The sequence below is a fragment of the Natrix helvetica genome (genome assembly GCF_964273705.1).
Source record: "Natrix helvetica genome assembly, chromosome: 11".
In the NCBI taxonomy this organism is placed as follows: Eukaryota; Metazoa; Chordata; class Lepidosauria; order Squamata; family Natricidae; genus Natrix; species Natrix helvetica.
In genome coordinates, this window is record NC_138562.1 from 18,321,679 (window position 1) to 18,342,118 (window position 20,440).

The window sequence follows — 20,440 nt, forward strand, 5'->3', positions numbered from 1 at the left end:
AACACCCCACCTTTTCATTAAACTAGCTCAGGGGTGTCGAAACTTGGGAACTTTTAAGACTTGTGGACTTCATCTCCCAGAATTCTGGGAGTTGAAATCCACAAGTCTTAAAAGTCCCCAAGTTTGGACACCCCTGAGCTAGGCATACCCAATCCCTTTGAACTCTGGTGCTGGAGGAGACTCCTGCGAGTCCTTTGGACTGCAAGGCAACCGAACTGGTCAGTCCTAGAGGAGATCAACCCTGACTGCTCTTTAGGCGGCCAGATCCTGAAGAGGAAACTCGAATACTTTGGCCACCTAATGAGAAGGAAGGACTCCCTGGAGAAGAGCCTCATGCTGGGAACGATGGAGGGCAAAAGAAGAAGGGGACGACAGAGAATGAGGTGGCTGGATGGAGTCACCAAAGCAGCCGGCATGAGCTTAAATGGACTCCAGAGGATGGTAGAGGACAGGAAGACCTGGAGGAACGTTGTCCACGGGGCTGCGAAGGGCTGGACATGACTTTGCAACTAATACCACCAGCCAATCATTCTTCATGTTTTAGCCTCCAGTCCCCTAATCCTCTCTGTGGCTCTTCTCTGCACTCTTTTCAGAGTCTCAACATCTTTTTTATATTGTGGACACCAAAACTACACAATATTCTAAGGCTTTATAAAGCGGTACTAACAATTCACATGATGTTGATTCTATCCCTCTGTTAATGCAGCCTATGACTGCTTTGGCTTTTTTGGCAGCTGCAGCACACGGCTGGCTGATATTCAAGTGATCGTCCACCAGGATTCCACTGGAATATGAGCCACCCCCACCAGGCTCAATGGGGGGTGATCCCTCCAGCCCCTCCCCTCCCTTCCAGGACGGCTGCAAAACCCAGAAGCTGAGAGCCATGGTTGGGGGTCCAGCCAGAGGCCAGGGCTCCAGGCGGCTTGCGTGAAAGAGCCCCCCTCTCCTTGTCCCACTTCCTCCCATAAAAAAGAACAGCAAAAGAATCAAGAAACTGCTTTATTACAATTTCATTCAGCATAATTTAAAAATAACTGTTAGTTGCCGTACAAATGTACTTTAAACCATAAAATCATTTGCCAGTGTATGTTGGAAGTACCACACGATGAGGATGTCCACTCCCTGAACCTCAACCGTCATTCAAACCAGCCCAGCTCCACCTGGAGAAGCCTCTTTCCCCAGGGAGAGTCCGGTCCCACATCATCAGGCTCAGGCGGGGGGGGGGGGGTAGGAAGCTTGGAACACCAGGAAGGCATTCAGAAGACGTTTGGCAGTGCCAGGGAGACCAAGCTCTTGTTAACATCACAACCTGGTTAGAAATAGTTATCGCTAAATACCCTGAGGATGGTCAGATGTAGGGCAAAAGTTCCGGTCCAGAATCTCAGCTGGGGCAAAGGGAAAAAGGAGACCGCAGCATGGCCAACATTACAGCAGTCGAGTGAGATTTGCATGCCGAGGATGAGAACTGCACCGGATTTGCTCCTGGGCTAAGTCACCATTCTTGCTGTGATGTCAGCATCCATGCAAAGAGGACAGCTCCCAAGTATCACCATTCCATGTTCAGGCAAAATTTCCTGATCACCAGCGCAGATCAGGACGGCAAGCAAAATACGGAACATAATTATTTGGAAGAGGGGATGGGAGCAGAGCATTACATCTCCTAAGGAAAGTGCTGCTCAAAGCCTTTTATCCAGAAAGAGATGCTTTCCTTAATCAGCTGAAGGTGCCCAATGATGGACGTAATCAAGAATTTCTTACTGTTGCAAAAAGAAACAAATTGCATGATGCTAAATAGAAATCTGTGTTTCTAAAAGTTGCATAATTCATTCTAAAGAAGGCAGAGTTAGTATTTCAGGCAATGTTAAGACTCCTATGCATCTCTATGGGGACCAATGGCATAGAAAGATTTAAGCTTCTACTGAATCAGTGCATCAGTTTAATATTACTCACGCCTGAATGTTTAAAAGTAGCTATTGGGTTTTATCTGCAAGGGGAAAAGGGGAGCAGAAGGCACACAAAAAGGGCTGCTTTGAAGCAGCACAGCTTTTAAAAGGTTTGATGGCCAAGACCTTATCCTGCATAGCAGGTAATTTCTTACCCCAAGACTCAGTCACAAGGCCGAAGGGTAATTGTGGCATTTAAGCCAAGAAAAATGCCAGTGCAGAAAAAGCATCAGAGTGCCAAATGTCAGCCAGCAGTTAATCTAGGCCTATGTGTGTGTATATATGTGTGTGTACATGGAGGGTGCAATGTGGAAACAGAAGGTTTTTGTTATACTTCAGCTTTGCAAACCTTGAAAGCCAAATAACTAATGTCGGATACCAGAGCCAGCAATAATGGAGAGATTGTAAAAAAAATTGTTTGGTGCTTTTGAAAACTCTTGACAGACCGATTCTGGTACTGGAAAGGCACAGACCTGCCCTACGTGCGACTGGAGAGGAAGCAACACTGATGTGAAAGCAAAGCCGACTCTTCCCTGTTGAGCAGAGAAATCTCTGGCTTTGAAGGCATTCCCTAGCTTTCCTCCACAGAAGAGGTGGAGCGTTACTTAGGGACACACAGAGAGTTCACCAGGAGGCTGATCCTGAAGGCTAGAGCCAACACGTTCATTTCCGTTGGCTCAAAGTGGCAGCTGGACTGCAGGAGGACTTGCTGAAGGAAGTTCTCTTTAAAGCCATTAGTGCAAGAGGCCATTAGTTAAGGAGATGGACCGCAAACACTCCACACCTTCAGTCTGCACTGCCCTCGTCTTGCCGACTACAACAGCAGGCACTTCTTCGAGTTCTTCTTTGTCACTGGATAGAGAACGGCGCGCACAGCTTCTGCAAATACTTCCCTTACCCCTTCCTGGTTCAATGCTGAACACTCCAAGTATTTGACTGCCCCGATTTGTTTGGCTAGCGAAGTGCCCTGCTGTGGGGTGGTAGGGCCCTGGCTTTGCTCCTTCAGCTTTTTCACGGCCTCTGCATTACTCCGCAAGTCCCTTTTGGTGCCCACCAGAAGGATTGGCACATTGGGACAGTGGTGGGAGACCTCAGGATGCCATTTGTGTCGCACGTTGGCATAAGAGGAGGGGCTGCCGATAGAGAAGCAAATCACGAAGACGTTGGTCTGCGGATAGGAGAGGGTGCGCAGACGGTCGTATTCCTCTTGTCCGGCCGTGTCCCAGAGGTTAAGGCTGACCATCCTCCCGTCCACCGTCATCTGGGCGCTGTAGTTATCAAAGACCGTGGGGATGTATTCCTCTGGGAAGGCATTGGTGGTGTAGCTGATGAGCAGGCAGGTCTTCCCCACGGCACCGTCTCCGACCACTACGCACTTTATCGTCTGCATTCTTTGGCTTGCAAGAGTCCTCTGCAAAACAGAGATACAAATTAGTGCAGGGATCCCCAACCCCCCCCCCCCGGCTGAATTAGAGGGCTCTTTGTTTTCTGAACAAAGAGCCACCTGCAGACTTTAAAATGCAGGCTGCCAGAAAGGGTCACTGGGGCTGGACAGCTTGCTTGCTGTGGGGCAGTAGAAACGAACGGCTTCACCTGGGTCCCATGAGCAGCATCACCCTCAGAAAGGGGTACATTTGCTGGAGCACAGGAGAGGAAAATCTCTCTTCCCACCCTGCCGGAAAGAATACTAGGCCTACAAAACTAGAGGGAAGCATGGCAGGTTTCTTCCAAGAGGCGCAGAGACAACTAATCTCAAAAACTTTTTCTATTTTACGGTCTTCAAAAGTTTGCCGTTCCCACGTGATCCAGGGTCTATTCCAGCAGCCGGAGGCAAGAAAAGATTTGGAGCATGGATGGTGGAACCCCCTCCTCCTGCTTCCCCCAGAGGCCTTTGGCTAATAAAGAGAGAACCAGCACAAAAAGCCAAGCGCAAGTTATTCCCAGCAATGGCAATTGGGTCTGGGGACAGAAAACCCACCGTGCTGATGCCAGAGGCGAAGTTCAGAAAGAAAGCAGACCGAAGGCTTTTCGAAGTAGAAACAAGGGGAAGAACCCAGGCAGGAAGGAGGAAGGTTCGAGCCAATTCCCAGCAGGCACGTTCCGAATCCTCCATCCCAACCGAATCCAAGCATTCTGCACTTCCAAACGGGGGTTGCCAAACTAGCTCAGACAAGCAAGGGCTTGCCAGGCTGTTCTTCTGAGAGCAGAGTTTCTTGCCAGGCACAAAACCAGCCTAGAAGATCCCCCGTCCTGTCCCCAAAGAGGGGGCGGGAGGGAGGGAGCGGGGAAAGACGGCTAGGGGTCAAACCTCCACCGTCCCTGGGCAACCTGTCCTCCAAATCCTTCTCAGGTGGCCATTTCCTCCATCTAAACTGCAGGGGTGTCCAAACTTGGGAACTTTTAAGACTTGTGGACATCAACTCCCAGAATTCCCCAGCCAGCATAGCTGGGAATTCTGGGAGTTGAAGTCCACAAAGTTCCCAGGTTATGCTGGCTGGGGAATTCTGGGAGTTGAAGTCCACAAAGTTCCCAGGTTATGCTGGCTGGGGAATTCTGGGAGTTGAAGTCCACAAAGTTCCCAGGTTATGCTGGCTGGGGAATTCTGGGAGTTGAAGTCCACAAAGTTCCCAGGTTATGCTGGCTGGGGAATTCTGGGAGTTGAAGTCCACAAGCCTTAAAGTTTCCAAGTTTGCACCCCCACCCCTGAGTTTCTAAAGGGATGGAGAAAACCCCCGCTGAGGCTCTGCTCACCCTGGTGGGAGAGAGAGTGCACGGGGGCGGGGGGCTTAGCGCATCCCTCCTCCTAAGCGAGAGACGCACAACCAGCTCCAAAGCAAACCAGTGCGAGGAGGCCGTCCGAGCTCTCTCCTTCGCTTGGCCCATCCGCACAACGGCAGCCCTTGGGAGCCCGGAACGACTTCCGCGCGCCGTCTTTGGTGGCAGGACGGGCCTCCCTCCCCCGGGTGCCCAGGGCCTCGCAGCCCGGGGAAGGGAAGAGCCGGGGCGGAGCCCTTTTCCCGCGGCCGACCTCGCCGGCACCCGAGCGCCTTGCCCAGGCCGAGGCGGACCAACGGGGCGTGAAGAGGCCCGGGCGGAGGCCCTTCGTCCCAGCCGCGCCCTCCGGCCGGCCGCCTCCTTGAAAGCCGCCGCGGGCCCGGAAGAGGCGGCTGCTGGGCGAAGGCCGGGCCGGAGCGGGGCGGGCGACTGGGGTCCCGGCCGGGCTTACCTGAGGGCCGCGCGCGCCTCCGTGACTGCCTTCCGGGCGCTCCCCGCGAAGCCGCCGCCGGTCAAAGTGGAGCTGGAAGCGGCTGTGGGAAACCGCGCCCCCCGCGCCCGGCCCACGCACTGCGCATGCGGCCTCACGCCCCGCCCAATGGCGTTTGGCCTGTCCGGGCCTGCTGGGAAGCGTAGTTCCTCTACGGTGGCCGCGAAGCCTGCTTCCTTCTGGGCTCGCGCGCCCCGCCTGCAGGTGGCCCGCGGGGAGCTGCCGGCTGCCGAAGGGTTGGCCTCGCGTGGCGTGGATGCTATTGGGAGTGGTGGCGGGGGCTCCGTGCAATGCAATGCAAGCCTCCCTGGGGCTCCCGCGCTCTGCGTCCAGGTGCTGTGCTGCATTGGCCTCTGGTTTTGGGGCGTGGTCGGATTGAACCGGCGCCCCCTCCCCTTGAATGTGTCAAACGAGGCTCTACCCTGGGCAGGCGGGCGTGGTTTAGAGCCAAAGGAACCCCCGGGGGACAGCTAAAGCCCCAAAGGTCGGGGGAAATTCCAATAGACCTCGCCAGGAGAATGATTCTTTAGCGGTAGCCGCCGGGAGGCTGCATTGGCGCTCGGTGCCAATGCCCAGTGGTAGACCTCTGCTCCTCACCCTCCTGCCAGCAGCAATGGCAGGCAGGCAGGCTCTGTGTTGCTTTGAAGCCGGGCCAACGGTGCCATCCTTGCCCAAGGAGCGCTCCCTGGCGAAACCACCCAGAGGGCGTCTGCAGGAGAGCTTTGGAAAGTAGCAAAAGAACTGGCGCTGTTGCCCAAGGAGATGGTGGCAGTCTCTGTGGTTGGGTTTCTTAGCAACCCAAGCAGCGGGCGATCGATTCCTGCAAAGAGGAGGAACTTCGCTGATTTCCAGCTGAGCCTCTTCCTTCCCCGCTTGGAGAGAAGGGCATTCAGGGAGCTGATGCAGCCGCCGGAACAAAATATTCCGGTTTCTTGGGTTAATGCCGGTCTCATGGACTCTGGCTTTGGGGACCTCGCTTGGCCTACCTGGATGCCCAGAGGATGTGGAAGCCTTCCCTTCCTACCTGGCTGCTGCACACATGGAGAGCAGCAGCTTTTGCGGCTGAGCTTGGAGGAGGGCTGGCACACGGCAGGGCAGCTCGTGGCTGGCTGCGGCCCCAGTCATCACCACTTTGTACCGGGAAAGATCAACTGCGTGGCTGCACAAAGCTCTTGCAAAGGCGGGAGGGAGGGAGGGTCTGCACACACCCACACACACGCACACCACTTATGGGCACGCTGACTTCCTCCCATTGAAAGAATTTGCTTTTATTTCAGAAGACAGGGCCCTCCTGCAGGGGTGAAACTCTCTCTCCCAGGTGGTGCTGCTCTCCTGCAGCCCCAGAGCCAACCCGGCCCCCTCCTGCTACTCAGCCTGGTTCAGCTGCCCCCTCAGTCCTCATCCTCAGACCAGCCCAGGCTGTCGTCTGACTCCTCCAGGGGGGCTTCCAGGGAGCTGCCTGGGGTGGCTCCCTCATGGGGAGGGGGCTGAAGGGCCTCGGCTGGGCTCTGGGGCTGCTCCAGCCTAGCCCAGGCAATGGGGCTGTCTTTCTTCAGGGCAATTTCCACCTTGGAAGGCAAGAGGCTGGCAAAGCTCTTCTCCACGTTGATGACCTGGAAGGGGAGAGCCGGAGAAGGAAGACCAGCTCCCCTTCCCCCCTCCCAATGCCTGCAGTGGTTGTCCTGGCACTAGGAGGGCGGGAAGACAGCCAGGAGCTTCACAAACGGGGGCTCTCTCCCACCCCCAGCCTTTTCGTGGGTAGCAACAGAAGGAAGACATCATTTGGAGTCGGGGTGGGGTGGGGGTCTCAAAAGAAAAAAGCCAGCCACACAAGCCAGACTTACCCCCCAGAGATCCAGCTGGGCCTGGAAGAACTTCTCCCCCTCAAAGGCTACCCGGATGTCCAGCTGCAAAGCAAGAGGAAGCCTCCTCAGCCCCAAGTCCTGCTGCAGGACCTCTGCCCTGTCGTGCAAGGGGAGGGGAGGGTTGTTGGTTGCAGAGCCCAGCAGGCCGCCTCTGAGAAGCAGCTGTGCCTCGCCTCGCCTCCCCCTCCGGCGGCCCTGCTTCCTTACCCCAGTGCGGTTGGCCTTGATGGAGCTGAGGTGGGGCAGGGGGGTCCTGGCATAGAGGGTCACCACCACTTGGTTGCTGGTTTGGTGCCAGTCCTGCCGACAAGAGACCAGCTTCTTGTCCTCCTGGATGGCCATAGAAAAACAGCCGCTCTACATTCATGCCCCCTCTTAGGCAGGGAGTCCTTGCAAGACCCCCCCCCCAGGGAGAAAACCTCCCCAGGGGACCCCAAACAGGACAGGGAGTCTCAGCCCATTTTCCTCCTAAGCTGCAGGAGGGGTTTCCCGTGGCAAGAAGCCCCCTTCCCCCTTAAAGCACACACTTCACAGGTAGCCGCGACCAGCCAGGCTGGTCCAATCCCTTACTGTCCGGGCAGAGCGGCCTCCTGCTTCCCTCTGGCTGCAGACAAAGCCACGGACAGGGTGGGCATTAGGCAGAAGACCCTCACCTGCCTCGTTACCCAGGTGTGCTTCCCTCTGCTGCAACCTTTCTGCTCCAGGAATGCGGCAAAATCCGTGGTTTTGATCCCACAGCAGCTCCAGTATTTCATGCTGGATGGATCCCAGCCGGAGGGAGGGGGGGGAGACAAGGAGAGAGCTTGGGCAGATATTTCTCTGGGTAGTTACAATAGGAATCCGTGCCTCCCCCACCCCACAGTTCCAGATGGCTCACAACGTGGGTGAAGCCTCCATTCAACAACAGTGATTATGAGGAGGACGAGAGCCGCAGGCGGCATCATCTGCCTCTTGTGCCCCCTGGGAGTGGCAGGCAGCTCTTTGGGAGGGGGGGAGCACAGCTGGAGGGGCCATGCTGATGTGAATCAGCAGCCCCAGGCGGGCCAATGTGGAGGGGCAGGAGGGGGTGGAAGAGGCCAGGTCCCATGACAGGCAATCCCCCGCCGTGGGCATCACAGATGGAGACAGGGACTTTGGGCAGGAAGGGCATCCTAGGTGCCCGGGATGCTTACCCCTCATGGAAGACGGGTACTCCTGGGTGAAACTGGCAGCTCTCCATCTTGCTTTCCTCCCCCTGGAAAGTCTGAAAGAGGAGCCGGGGAGGAGAAAGGAAGGATGGGCCAAGTGGGCAGGAAGAGGCCGTCCCGGAGCTGCCAAGAACACCTGGCTCTGTTGGCCCAGCACTTCCCTCCCTCTTTGACCAGCAATGTCCTGCCCTGGGGAGGCAGGCTGTTTCCCGACCAGCCAAGGCTGGGCCCTTAATTGGGTCCAAGGGGGATGTTGGAAGCCAAGCAGCCCAATGGCAACTCACTGCTTGGCAGCCGGCGTTCTTGCAGGCCGTGCCGACGCTCGTCTCTAAGCCGCCCCCTAAGAAGACAGCCAGAAAAGAGCCATGCCAGTCTGCTGCAGCACAGAACGGCAGCTGCCCCCAGGGCCAACCGCATCTGCTTGCAAGGGAGCCTGTCCTGCCCCTCTGCCTCTGCCCAGAGGCTCCGACCTTCCCCAAGCCAGGTTTGGATGGCTGCAGCTTCCAGCGTTCTCAGCTGGTTCCCCGCACAGCCTCCCAGGGCCACCCAGAGGCACGGCGGGGTCTCCTGTGGCATCCCCAGTCAGCTGGGAAGAGAGTGGCCCCTTAGCAGCTCAGCTGCCCTCCTTCACTCTGGCTTCCTCATCCCCCGCCCCCCAGCAAGCCCCCTAGTGTTTCCCACCGGGGCTGGCCAAGCCGTGCGGGGCAGGCTGTGGGGCCGTGGATGTTTCCAGCTTCTCCAGAACTTGCTGTAACGCCTGGGCCACCTTCACCAGCAGTGGCTGCTTGGGCTCATCGGAACTGGAGGCCAAAGAGAGGGCAGGATGTGGGCACTGAGGAGCCAGTTTACGTTACGCTTGGGCAAAAGGAGGGCAACTCCTGTTCTTCTGCCAGCCCCACCCCACGGACCGGTTCCTTCTCACGGTGCATAAGTGACTGATGGGGCTGGGAAGGGAAGCCGATCAATGGAACCTCCTCGTGTGGAGGAAGTATACTTGTAAAAGACAAGTCTTCCCAGCCCCATCAGGCTTGTGACCTCCGGGCGCGTCCTTCTCAAGCCCCTCCTCACCTGGGTCTCTCCCGCTGCAGCACCTCCGTGGACTTTGGCTCTGGAACCAGGTCTGCGGTGCAGGGCTTGGGCTGGGCTGAGGCCTCTTCGGGCTCCAGAGGCTTCTCGTGGCTGTGGTAGCCCTTCGTGCAGCCCTTTGGAGAGAAAGCCGCCTTACTCCTGCCAAGAGCCTGCCTTCCCTGCCAGCCTTTTCCTTGCATGGAGGATGCAGTTTGCCAGGGAGAGACCGGACTGCGGGCCTCTAGCTGAGCCCTGGGTTTGGATGGCGACGGGACCCTCCCGCCCTGCCCTGCAGTCGCCCTCCCGAACAACCCCTCCCGGCTTTTCCCAGGTGGGTGAGATAGTGATGTTTGGGAAAAGGCTGCTGGAAACAGAACGGCTGAAAAAGGCAACGGGGCCTGTGCAGCAAAAGCTACGGGGGTCAGAGCTGGGCTGGCCCTCTGCCAGGGCCCCCCACCACGGTCCCTAAGTATCCTGTACCTTTATGGAGAGGAATTCGGAGAAGTCGGTCGTCCGTTTCTTGCAACAAGACCAGCCCTAGAAGAACACGGAGTAAGAGCCCCCTCCCCCAAGCCCGGCAGCCCCCAAACATGCTGCGAAGAGCAACCAGGCCACGCCCCCACTTGTTGACCGGGGTGGGGCGAGGGCGGGCAGTGCTGGCACCAGGTGTTGCTGTCCTATCTGCATGCTGCCTTCCTACTTGGGAGTGGGGAGGGCAGGAGCAATAAGGGCAGAACCGGTGCCTTGAAATGGAGGGAGGGGGAGAGCGCGGCAGGTCATCCACTCTAGGGGGACAACCGACCTGTACAATGGGCCTCGTCCTCCGGGACCCTCCCTGCCCCATTGCTGCCCTTCCATCCATGGCTGACTGCAGGGAAACGCAGTTCAGCCCCCACCTGCCCTGGGAAGGTGAACACCTCACCTTCAAGGCATCGTGGAAGATGGGGAAGCCCGGGTGGTGGAGGCAGGCATCTGAGAAGGGAAGGGAGGGAGGGAGGTTTTCTTCCGGCAAGCAGCTTCATTTGCGCCCCCCCCCCCCCATGCCCTTCTTCCATCCTGTCCATTTCCAGAGTGTTCTTGGAAAGAGAGGCCTACGAGTCCTCTGGCTCTTCTCTTCTCCAAGACTGGCACTCCTCATCAAGTCCCAGCTCAAAGGCAGGCAGAGAGGTGAGGGTGTGTGTGGGGGGGAGCCCTGCTGTGGCTCCCTCCCAATTGTGGGGCTGCAGTTCCCACAATATACCACCCACCAGCCAAGTTGTTCAGCAAGGCCGCAGCTCCTTCCCCTTCTGGAGCCCCTGCATGGGGAATTGCTCCGTCTCACCACCACCCCTCCCTCCTTTCAGGACATCAGCACCGGTGGAAGTGCCTGGCAGGCGCACTAGGAGAAAGCTCCCCTCCCCCCAACATGTGCGTTCACCCCCACCCCACCCCCAGGCAAGCCCCTCCGTCCAGCTGCCTCTGCTCCTGTGCCGGCCACCCTCCCTGCCGACCTACCCTGGCTGTTCCTCTCGGGGTCGAAGCTCTGCCCGCAGCCTTTCCTGTAGCACAGCAAGGCCATCGCCCTGGCTGGGAGGGAGCCTTTCCGGCCAGGCGGCTGCGGGGGGCCAGGAGGCTCGGCTATCTTTAGTAGCGAGGGACGCAAAGGGGGCCTGAGCCAGCCCAGAAAAGGGCAGCAGCTGCTCCACCACTCCGCATCAAGAGGGAGGGGCGAGTGTCTCCCCTCTGCTTGAGGCTCAGCTGCCAGCCAAGAACAGGAGCTCCTCCGGCTGCCTCTCCTGCTCAGATGTGGGGCTACTCGCTTCCCCTTGCCTGACACAGCCCCCAGCCCCTTCATCCCAACGACAAACAGGAAGGGCAGCAGCAATACGGCAACCCCGCAGAGGAAGAACGAAGTGGTTTATTCTGGCCAGCGAGGTCCCCAGCACACCCAGGTATCACCCAAAAGGGCAGGAGATCCCCTGGCCATCCTTGGTCCAAGGAGGGGAGGGCTGAGCCTGCCTCTCCTTCCATATCTTGACTGCCCCCCCTTTCCTTCAGCTCCCCCAATTTATAGGGAGCCCCACAGACGTCTGCGCTAAAGGGATCCAGAGAAGTGGCTGCACGGCTGTTTCCCCAGAAAGCAAGCGACCCTGAGCTACCCAGCTCCATCCCTGCACCTCTTGGCTCACACCACTGCTGCTCCGTTAAAGCGGTTTCCCACAGCCGCCCCTTGGGCAAAGGTACAGCTCCAGGAATGGCCGATCCCCTTCCCGGCAGCAGGAAGAGGCTGAGACCCTCCTTGGCAGGAGGAGGAACAGCCTGCCCAGATTTTCCATCTAGTCATCAGAGCCCCAGGAGACACGACAGACGGACACAAGGTGAAAAAGTCTTAAAATCCCTTTTTAATAATAATGCATTCCTGTAACAATCTGGAGACAAACTCAACCTGTTAGTAGACGATTACAGCTCAGGTTCACACATTTACTTCTACACAAGACGGGGTAAAGTTAGGGTTATACAAACAATTGTTTCAGCTGAGTTTTTTTTTTTTTTAAACAGGAAACTTTTTGTGTTTTACTATGTCCAATAGATTGTACTTTTCTACCAATAAAAAAAGAAAGAATGGTACAACACTGAATAATTCATCCCAGAACCATCACCACTATCGAGCCCTCTCGGCTGCCCCAGAAAACTACGGAAAGAAAAAAATGGTCCGGAGGAAAAAATAAAAAGCTACAAGTTTTTTTAAAAAAACTATTCCCCCCTCCCCCCCCTACATGATCTGCCATTTGTGGCTGTGGCCACGTATACAGAACCACGGGCCTTGCCCCAGTGCTCGGAAGGGCATTTCCGAGGCCTGGGGGAGAGCTGGTGGCCTCCAAGGACAGCCGGTGCTGAGGGGCTTGGGGACGGGAAGGAAAAGGGCCAGGGGTCCTAGCTCGGCCCATACACTACACAGCTACTGAAGCCTCCTGGGATCCGTGTTCACATTGCGTGCTTGCAGGAATGCAACCCTCCGGGTGTCAGCTGCACCGTTTAGAAACGTTACCAGATGCCTTGGCCAAACCCCTGGGGCCCAAGAAGGAGCTAGGGGTCTTCTTGAGAGGCGAGCCAGGCACGGGGCCCTTTCCTCTTAGTACCGGCGACGCTTGTTAGGGCCAAAATCTCCCCCGGGAGCCCCCCGGTTGAATCCCGGCGTGCTTCCTCCCATGGTGCCCAGGCCTTCCATGGCCCCGCTCTGTCCGAAGCGATCGGCTGGTGGTGGAGGGGTCTTGTGCAGAGAGAAAAGAAGGGTTTTGGTCAGAAACAACCAGAGGCCCAGAGGCCCGAGGGGCTTTACGAAGACCCACAAGGGGGCTCAGAGACAGGTCTAAGCCTAAGCCCAGGGGAAGCACTCTTTTCAAAGGATCTCAAAGACAGAAAACCCGGCTGGGATCCTAGAACCCATCACACCTCTAAGAGTAACAGCTCCTGAAAGAGACCCTACGCCCTCCAAGCCCCTCGACGACGTTTATGCTGCCAGCCCTCCTTAAGATTGTAGAAACAAAAGGCAAGGATCCCAAAGCCAATTAATGACCTTAAGAAATAAAAACTACCAAATGGACCTTGCTTGGAATGTTACCACAGCTAGCCACCTCCCCGGCCTCCAATATCTAATAAACATTAACTTGAAATACAAGTACAAGTCCTCATGATAATGCTGTGATAATTCTGGGCTCTTCCTCCCCTCCCCCCTTCAAGGACGAGAGCTCGGTTGACCTCACCATTCCCATGGCTCCATCAGGGATCATTGGTCCAGGGCCAGTTGCAGGCGGGGGTCCTGCAGGGACACTGGTGCCCCCCATGGTCCCCCTATTGTTCATTCCTATTGCACCTGAAGGACAAAGCAGGAACCCCTCCTGAAGTACAGCTCAGCCCCCTTCAGAATCCACCACGGCAACCCGATTCACGAGCCATCTCCCCAAGCCCGGCCCCACTACCCACGGCCCCAGCTCAGCTACAGGCAGAGACCCTGACCGGCAGCCGGTGCCCAGAGCCAGGGCCGTCTGTCTTGGCATCTCTGTGCCACTTACCTCCCATCCCCATCTGCCCCATTCGCATATCGGGAGGCTCTCTCTGAAACAGACGGACAAGCCCAAGGTGACCAGAGGACCCTGAAGTCAGGTGCTGCTGCTGGCTCCCTCCCGCTTTTGCGCATCAGCCCTAACCCCCCCTTACCGCATCAGGGTAGGCGCCCTTGAACCCCTCCTGCTGCCGCCTCATCATCTCCTCCTGCTGCCGCCTCATCTCCTCCTCCCGACGCCGGCGCTCCTCTTCTTGCCTACCAGAGAAGCCCGGACTGGTCTCCCTGCTTCAGTAGCCTCCCCAAGGATTAGGCCCCCTCGGCCATGTCTCAGCTTGGCAGGCCGCATCCACTAAGCCCCCCCAAAAAAGGATCAAGGGGGGGGGCATCAATTCATCAAGAGAGCACTCAGCTGGGAGACTGGAGCCAAGAGCTCTTTGGAAAATTTCCCTAAAGCTAAAGAACGAATGTCATTTTTCAGCTCTCTTCAGGAATCAGTTTTTGACCTTTTTATCATTTATTCCGCGATCTGCACCGGAGCTGCCTCTGTCAACCTGCTGCTCACCTGAGTTCCAGCTGTTTGCGCTTCTGCACCTCCTGGTTGTGCAGCTCCTCCATACGCCTGAGCTCCTCCTGGCGTCTCATCAAATCTGGAAGTAGAAGCAGGAGGACAGTTTGGTATCCGGGAAGGGCTGCCAGAAGCGACCCCCACAAGGCCCAATCAATTCCGGTGCCCACCTTGACGCATAAGCATGACCTGGTGCTCGTGACGAGCCGCCTCCATCTCCATCTCCAGCTTCTCCCGGGCCTCCTTAATGTTGCGGTCCACTTGGTCTTGCTGCTGCTTCTCCATTTCGATTAAGGCCTTCCAGCGCATGGCGTACTCGTACTCAAAGGAGCCGGGCTGTGCAAAGCGGGGAGGCTGCTCGCGCTCCCTGCGGGGGCAGAAGGCAGAGAGCCCCTCACTCAGGAACTGCAAGCCATGAGCGAAAGGCCAGGGGCTGGGAGGAAGAATCTGGGTTTTTTTGTAAAGTTTTTATTTTATCTTAATACAAATAGTCCATTAAACAGGGTGTTGTCTGGGTACAAATATTTTGTGCAGTAAGTTAAGCTTTACAATCATTATTTATTCCAACTTACTGCCAATATCTTACGTTTGATATTATAACTATCTTCTTCTTAATTTAACTCTATTAGTTATGTTAATTTCTAATTAATACATTTTAACACAGCTAGTTTTACTTCTAATTTGTATATTTATTCTCTAGCCATCGATAAAATGCTTCCCATATAATATAAAAATCCATTTGTGCTTTCTCTTTAATTGCCAGTGTTAACCTGTTCATTTCTGCACATTGTAATATTTCCCTAATCACATTCTCCTCTGTAGGGATCGCTTCACTTTCCCAATTTTGTGCAAATACAATCCTAGCTGCTGTTATAACATGAATAATCAAATATACAGAAAATGGGAAGAAGAATCTAGAGGCCCTCTCAGCCAGCACCTGTGGAATTAGCAGAGCCGGCAGCTCCAGAGCATCCAACCCGCCAAAGGAACCCCAACTGCACTGTGGTTGCAGAGGACAAAGATTCCATTTTCACCTCTGCTTTGACAAACATATGCCTAGCCCAAAGGGATTTCCCTCCGTGAGTGCATGCTGGGTAGTCCAGCTTTTTAAGAACAGCTGCTTCCATCACAAAGGTGCCACTTGGAATCTCCCTAGCACCTACTTGTGATATTGTTGGTTTTTGATGACCAGCTTTTCCGGCAGTCCTTCCTCATCGTCATACTGGTCCATGGGCTCCACCGTCACAGGCCGAGGGAACCTTGAAGAAAAGTTTGAGAACAGGCAACCTCAGGAGCTAAAACCAGAAAGTTAGCAACACCCTTTAGTATCCAACTTCCCCTTCATTCCCTTTTCAGAATGAAGGGTCTTTCTTTGACAGTTAGCAACTGACGCCATTCTTGAAGCCATTGGGGCAACCAGCGGAAAGTCAATTATTTGTATCGAAGCACCAAGTTACCCAGTAAGATCCTGCTCTTCAGCTCCTCGGTGGCTTATCTCAGAAGCAGCACCTTCCATGCTCGGGTGTGTGGAAGGAGGAATCAGCTTCCTAGGTAGCTGATCTGAGCATACACATACAACACTTCTAGGCTGCAATGCCTTTCAAAAAGAGAACCCAGTTGCTGTGTGCATATCCTCTCCACTTTGTCAGCCCTACTCACCGGAGGCAAAGATCATTCACCAACAGGGACCACCAAAGTTGCACAGTCCCCCCATTTATGACTGCGAACACAAACAGAGAAGATCAGCCTTCTAGCTGCAAGCCCACCCAACTGACCCAGAGGGTCCCCGCCTGTGCTTACGTAGTCAGCAAGAAGGACCCCTCGCCGCATCTGTCCAGGGCTTTTCTAGCAGCTGGTTTTCCTGAGAACTCCACGATGCCTTTTCCGGAAGGTCGGCCTCTGTCGTCCACAATGACCACAGCCCTCTCAACTTGGCCAAACATGGAAAAAGCCTCTTCCAGGAGCTCATTAGACACGAACTGCGGCAGGTTCCTGACAGTCAGCGACGCGCTGTGGCAAGCGAAGCGCACACGCAGCTGCTTCCCACGCAGAGGCATGTTGTCCAGCTCCACCTTTGCAATCTCAGCCAGGGTCCGGGTTTCCTGCGGGCAAGACAGACACTAAATGAAAGGTGCTTCTGGGAAGAACTTCATTGCGGTAGCCCCGAGAGTATTTGTATTGTAGCCCAAAGAACAGTTGTTAGGTGGATTAAAGTAAGGTATAAGTTAAATATGAAAGATTCCACTTTATAAGGAACCAGTCACAGAAAAGGCCCCAACCTATGCCTGGCTCCCAGAGGAAAAAAAGACCCAAGCAGCCAGACCACCAAGACCATTTGCTAGTATTCAGCTCTCATTTGTGCAGAGACAGTTGCGATTAATGACAGCAACAGAGGCGATAAATACCTTCTGGAGGGCCAACAGCCTGAAATTTGCTTGTATCCAAAATAAGGCAGGTGGGTTGTATGCTGCTCAAAGAATAACAGTTATGCTCTTCAACTTCAGTCAAGTTAGCTTCCCCCTTAGCCCCGGGACACGCCAGAAGAAACGGCTCTGGTCACTCACCAGTCGGATGAAGCCAAAGCCTTTGTCCTTGTGAATGAAGACTTCACCAGCTTTTCCATATTTTTCGAACATCTTTCTCATCTCCTCCTCAGTGATATCAGGTGGCAGGTTTCCCACAAAGAGGCGACTCCTCTGGGTGAAGGTCTTTTCCCCAGGTTTTCGGAAGTTCTTCAAGTCAATCGTCAGGCCTTCATCTGAGGGGAAAGAGATATAAATTCATTCTGCAAAACTGGGGAACAAATGACTATTAACATACTCCAGATGATCATATATCATGATCCGGACATTAACAGCATCTCCAATTTACAGCCATAGGAAAGAGCCACCCAAAACTATCCATGTCTGCCTCTCCAGGCAACCAGAAGGAGAATACCCACTGCAACCTTCATCTTATGCATTAGAAGATTACAAATGCAGAACTGAACAAGTGTAAGGTCAGGTCTGGGACAGCTACAAGGGGATGCAGGTGGGAAAGCTTTTCAGCTTCCTTCAGATGGAAGGCCAAGTCTTAATAATAAAATGGCTTAAAAGCTAGCTAAATATTAGGTGACTAGTAAATTCATCTGAGGCCAACACCAGATTTATTAAAAGTCTATATATTATTCTTAAAGCAGATTTTTTTTGTTTTTCCCCTCTATCTTACAATCATCACATTAACATTGCTATGTCATCATACCTGTATATATCAATCTTATATCGCTTCTATATTTATATACGTACATTCATCTACAGCTCTATACATTTCTCTATTGTTTCTCAGCTGAATTAACTTTATTCCTGTTATGTAACCATTTATACCAGCTATCCCAAATTTCATAGTATTCAGACTCTTCTTTGACTTTTAATCTTAATGTTAACTATATATATAAGGAGTCTATATATTCTTGAGCTGGAGACAAAAGATTCTAATCCTAAAATGTGAGAAAGCACCAAAGGGACAGCTGAGCCAAAGAAAGCAACTGCAGCATCAGCCAAATAAGTTACAGGGTTCTCTCTTTAAATTACGCTGCAGCCCATAGAGTTTGATTTCGTTTTGCAACCAGTAAGAACAGCCCCGATTCTGTCCATCTAGCTCAGGGGTGTCCAAACTTGGGACCTTTAAGACTTGTGGGCTGGGGAATTCTGGGAGTTGAAGTCCACAAGTCCTAAAGGTCCCAAGTTTGGACACCCCTGGTCTAGATTATCTAGGCTGGGTTAATAGAGTGAAACCAAGCGTTGCAGACCCCAATTCCCAATCAAACGTCCATGTTTCTTGTTGGGGCGGGAAGCGAAGGGAGATGAAGCTGAGCTAAACTGGGCCAGCATAGATTCGGCCTCTCCGGCAGAGGCAGCTTCGGGTGCCCAGATGCTGCTGCGGGAGACGCTCTTTTCCTCCCGCAGCTGCAGCCCCAGGTGGATCGGCCGCTCCACACAGGCTCAGGAGCCGCCTTGGGGCTCTCTTGTCCCGGCTGGCCGGTCCACGCGAGCGCCCCATCCCCTCCGGACACTCACTCTGGCTGTTGAGCTGCTGCCCGTTGGCGGGGGCGGCCTGTTGCTGCGACTGGTGGTGTTGCGGCGGCTTCCGCGGGACGTGATTCTGCTTCTCCATGGCGAAGCCCTTGCTGCCCTGCATGCTTGGCCGGGGCGGAGGGCCGGCTCCCTGCGGGAGAGAAGCAGCCGAAAGAGGGAGAGATGGTTGGGCCGCCTCCCCCCCCCACCGCTTCTTTCCTCCCCCACTCGGACTACAATTCCCAGCGCGCTCCGCGATCGCGGCCGGCGGAGCCGAGAGCGTCCCAACTCCGCCATCCCCACGCTCTCCGGGGAGACTCCGGGCCCAGGGGCGCTTCCCAGAGGCCGGCCGATGGGAGCCAGGCAGGGCCGGCCGCGCCCTCGCCGCCTCGAGCTTCCCCCTCCGCCGGGAGAGGCGCTTCACGAGGCCCGCCCGGTTCCGGCGCTCCCGCGGCCTCCTCACCTCAGGCGAGCCGACGAGAAGGCGGGAGGGGGGGGAGGTAAAGGAAGAAGGAAAAAATGGGGGCGCGCGAGGCCGGAAACCGTTCTCTGGTGCGTGCTGGTCCCGTCCCGCCCCTGCCGTTTTTTTGGCGGGCCCAATTGGTTGAAAGGCCGCTCCAGTTCTTCCGCTAAGTGGCCGCCATGCTTGCCGATCTAAAGGCGAAGGCAAACCGAGCGGGCCGCGGGGCCTCCGATTGGTCCGGCTCTCTGCTCCCCCGGCCCGCGCAAAGCTTAGCCAATCGGCACTCGAGGCGCTTTCCAGTCAGGTTTGAGTGAGTGGTGGAAAAGGGACAAAGGGGCAGGAAAAGGGAGGGGGCGAAGAGCGAGTGACGTGAGGATCCGCGATGTCCGCGCAGGCGCAGAATGAAGCGTGCCGCTTCTTAAAGGGACCGCGGGCGGAGTGGAAGGCATACCGGTCTGCCTGCGGGGGCGCTAGGGCAAGGCCGCTTCCCAGGGCCGGTTAGGGGTCGGGATTAATACCTATTCAAGTATATGCAAATCTCGCGCAGAACTTTGCTCCCTATCCAGTTTGTAGCCAGTTGTCTTGGGAGGGAGGGGATAAGCCGCGCGGCGCGATCCTAAACCTTTAGGATTCCCTCCCCCACCTTTTTCCATTAAAGGTCTCCGCTAGGATTTCTAGGCTGTTGCAGCCCAATTCTATGCGGGATTGCTGGGGAGGCCGAGGGAGACCCATGAGTTCCTTGCAATTGTTTCCAGCTGTTGAGAAGGGAAGGGAAGAAGCACCACTTTGCTCTGGCATCCTCTGCTAGGGTGCCCTGCTGCGTGCAAAGGAAACCAATTTGCCAGAATGCAAGCCAGCTTTCTTCCAACCATCCCACCAAGGGGTGTGTGTGTCCCACAACTGAAGTCCAGTTTTCGGGAGGAAGGGAAGGCAACAAAGCTGCACTGCAGGTAGACGGTTAGGATCACGAAGCCCATCGTTGCTACATGTTCCTAAAGCTCTACAGATGATAGGCCTTGGAAAGTTTAGGAACTTGGGGGGAGAAGAGCACACAGCTGAGAGGTCATATCCAACCCTCTACTTCCAGCACCAGGATCCACCTGCCCCGTTCATCCTGCTGGGCTAAGCCCTGGCCATCTCCTGGCAGCCCAGACTTTGTGATGGACACCGTTAATGGCTGTGGTTCTCTCAAGCTATGGTCTCCCATCCTTAGATCAGCTCTAACTATGCCCCTTCCCTGGCTGCAGCAAGGGGGCCAGCTCTTTCTCTCAGCCACCCTCTGCTCCAAGGTTGCCCACTTAAGGTGCGTGACCCACTCTGGAGAAGGTGTTCACCCTGAGCTACGTTGCATGCCTGGCTGCCAGACCAGATGCTGCCCTTCTACCTCCTAGCTGCTTCTGGCTGCCTGGCTTCCCTGGGAAAGCAGCAGGAAATGCCATGTGCCTGGAGGCCCTTGCAGCAGGAGGCTGGCAGAGAGGAAGGCCATAAGGGGGTGGGGGAGGCAGCAACTGTGCACTCCACAGTTGTTCACCCTGGGATCTTAGAAACGCCATTCGTAGCTTTTGCACCGAGATTGGTGGAGGGAGGCTGGAGGACTGCTGAGACAGGTTTTGGGACGGAGCGGCTCCCATGCAAGATGGGCACACGCAAGCCAACAGCTGTTCTCCAGCTCCTCATCCAGCTCAGACTTTCTGGCAGGAAAGGCAGGGCTCCCCGCTCTGCCCACTGGGAGCTTGGCCCTCCGGGAGCCTCATCCAGACCATAATCTTTGGGGAGGCTGCTGAGCCCCCTCGGAGAGCCAGCCAGGGCGAATGGGCGAGGAACCAGCAGTGCAGAGAGCAGGATTCTGCTCAAGTCCAGTGAGGGGGCCGGGCCAGCCGGTTTCCCCCCCTGCCCTCTTGACAACCAAGAAAAAGCCTTTTCTGAGGCACCCCCCAGCTTGATTCCAAGGAATGCCCCTCAACGGCTGTCTCTCCCCCAGGGAGCG

The 20,440-nt window shown here is 55.4% G+C and overlaps 3 protein-coding genes across 5 annotated transcripts; all 3 read right to left on the reverse strand.

Annotated features, from left to right (window-relative positions):
- Nucleotides 1-984: 984 nt before the first annotated feature.
- LOC309397589 (rho-related GTP-binding protein RhoG-like) lies at nt 985-5,537 on the reverse strand. The gene is made up of 2 exons (XM_081963720.1): nt 5,170-5,537; nt 985-3,354 (listed from the first exon to the last, which is right to left on the reverse strand). Exon 2 carries the CDS (start codon nt 3,331-3,333, stop codon nt 2,758-2,760), a length of 576 nt encoding a protein of 191 aa, XP_081819846.1. The 5' UTR covers nt 3,334-3,354; nt 5,170-5,537; the 3' UTR covers nt 985-2,757.
- Nucleotides 5,538-6,455: 918 nt separating this feature from the next.
- On the reverse strand, nt 6,456-11,550 carry ITGB1BP2 (integrin subunit beta 1 binding protein 2). Of its 3 annotated transcripts, none has more exons than XM_081963750.1 (11): nt 10,823-11,403; nt 10,251-10,300; nt 9,809-9,865; nt 9,329-9,462; nt 8,942-9,060; nt 8,545-8,600; nt 8,246-8,316; nt 7,727-7,829; nt 7,281-7,403; nt 7,053-7,115; nt 6,456-6,821 (listed from the first exon to the last, which is right to left on the reverse strand). In XM_081963750.1, the coding sequence occupies exons 1-11, from the start codon at nt 11,160-11,162 to the stop codon at nt 6,600-6,602; spliced, it is 1,338 nt and encodes a 445-aa protein (XP_081819876.1). In that variant the 5' UTR covers nt 11,163-11,403; the 3' UTR covers nt 6,456-6,599. The 3 variants fall into 3 exon arrangements, with proteins under 3 accessions (XP_081819876.1, XP_081819877.1, XP_081819878.1); XM_081963752.1 differs by having other exon boundaries at nt 6,683-6,821; nt 7,053-7,170; nt 10,823-11,550; XM_081963751.1 differs by lacking the exon at nt 9,809-9,865 and having other exon boundaries at nt 10,823-11,408.
- Nucleotides 11,551-11,686: 136 nt separating this feature from the next.
- NONO (non-POU domain containing octamer binding) lies at nt 11,687-18,610 on the reverse strand. The gene is made up of 11 exons (XM_081963749.1): nt 18,454-18,610; nt 17,994-18,141; nt 16,503-16,696; nt 15,739-16,040; nt 15,102-15,197; nt 14,109-14,305; nt 13,936-14,020; nt 13,526-13,628; nt 13,381-13,423; nt 13,072-13,181; nt 11,687-12,578 (listed from the first exon to the last, which is right to left on the reverse strand). The coding sequence occupies exons 2-11, from the start codon at nt 18,112-18,114 to the stop codon at nt 12,441-12,443; spliced, it is 1,389 nt and encodes a 462-aa protein (XP_081819875.1). The 5' UTR covers nt 18,115-18,141; nt 18,454-18,610; the 3' UTR covers nt 11,687-12,440.
- Between the last annotated feature and the right edge of the window lie 1,830 nt (nt 18,611-20,440).

What these genes read in the sequence shown, in the direction of transcription:
- LOC309397589 (XM_081963720.1), bottom strand. Translation starts at nt 3,333, where the DNA reads ATGCAGACGATAAAGTGCGTAGTGGTCGGAGACGGTGCCGTGGGGAAG.
- ITGB1BP2 (XM_081963750.1), bottom strand. Translation starts at nt 11,162, where the DNA reads ATGAAGGGGCTGGGGGCTGTGTCAGGCAAGGGGAAGCGAGTAGCCCCA. An exon ending in CCCCGAGAGGAACAGCCAGG is followed by an intron (nt 10,301 to 10,822) that starts GTAGGTCGGCAG and finishes TTCCCTTCTCAG; the next exon opens with ATGCCTGCCTCCACCACCCG. An exon ending in GCACGGCTTGGCCAGCCCCG is followed by an intron (nt 8,601 to 8,941) that starts GTGGGAAACACT and finishes CTGTCTTCTTAG; the next exon opens with GGGGCGGCTTAGAGACGAGC.
- NONO (XM_081963749.1), bottom strand. Translation starts at nt 18,114, where the DNA reads ATGCAGGGCAGCAAGGGCTTCGCCATGGAGAAGCAGAATCACGTCCCG. An exon ending in GCTTTGGCTTCATCCGACTG is followed by an intron (nt 16,041 to 16,502) that starts GTGAGTGACCAG and finishes TCTTGCCCGCAG; the next exon opens with GAAACCCGGACCCTGGCTGA. An exon ending in AAAAACCAACAATATCACAA is followed by an intron (nt 14,306 to 15,101) that starts GTAGGTGCTAGG and finishes CTGCCCCCGCAG; the next exon opens with GGAGCGCGAGCAGCCTCCCC.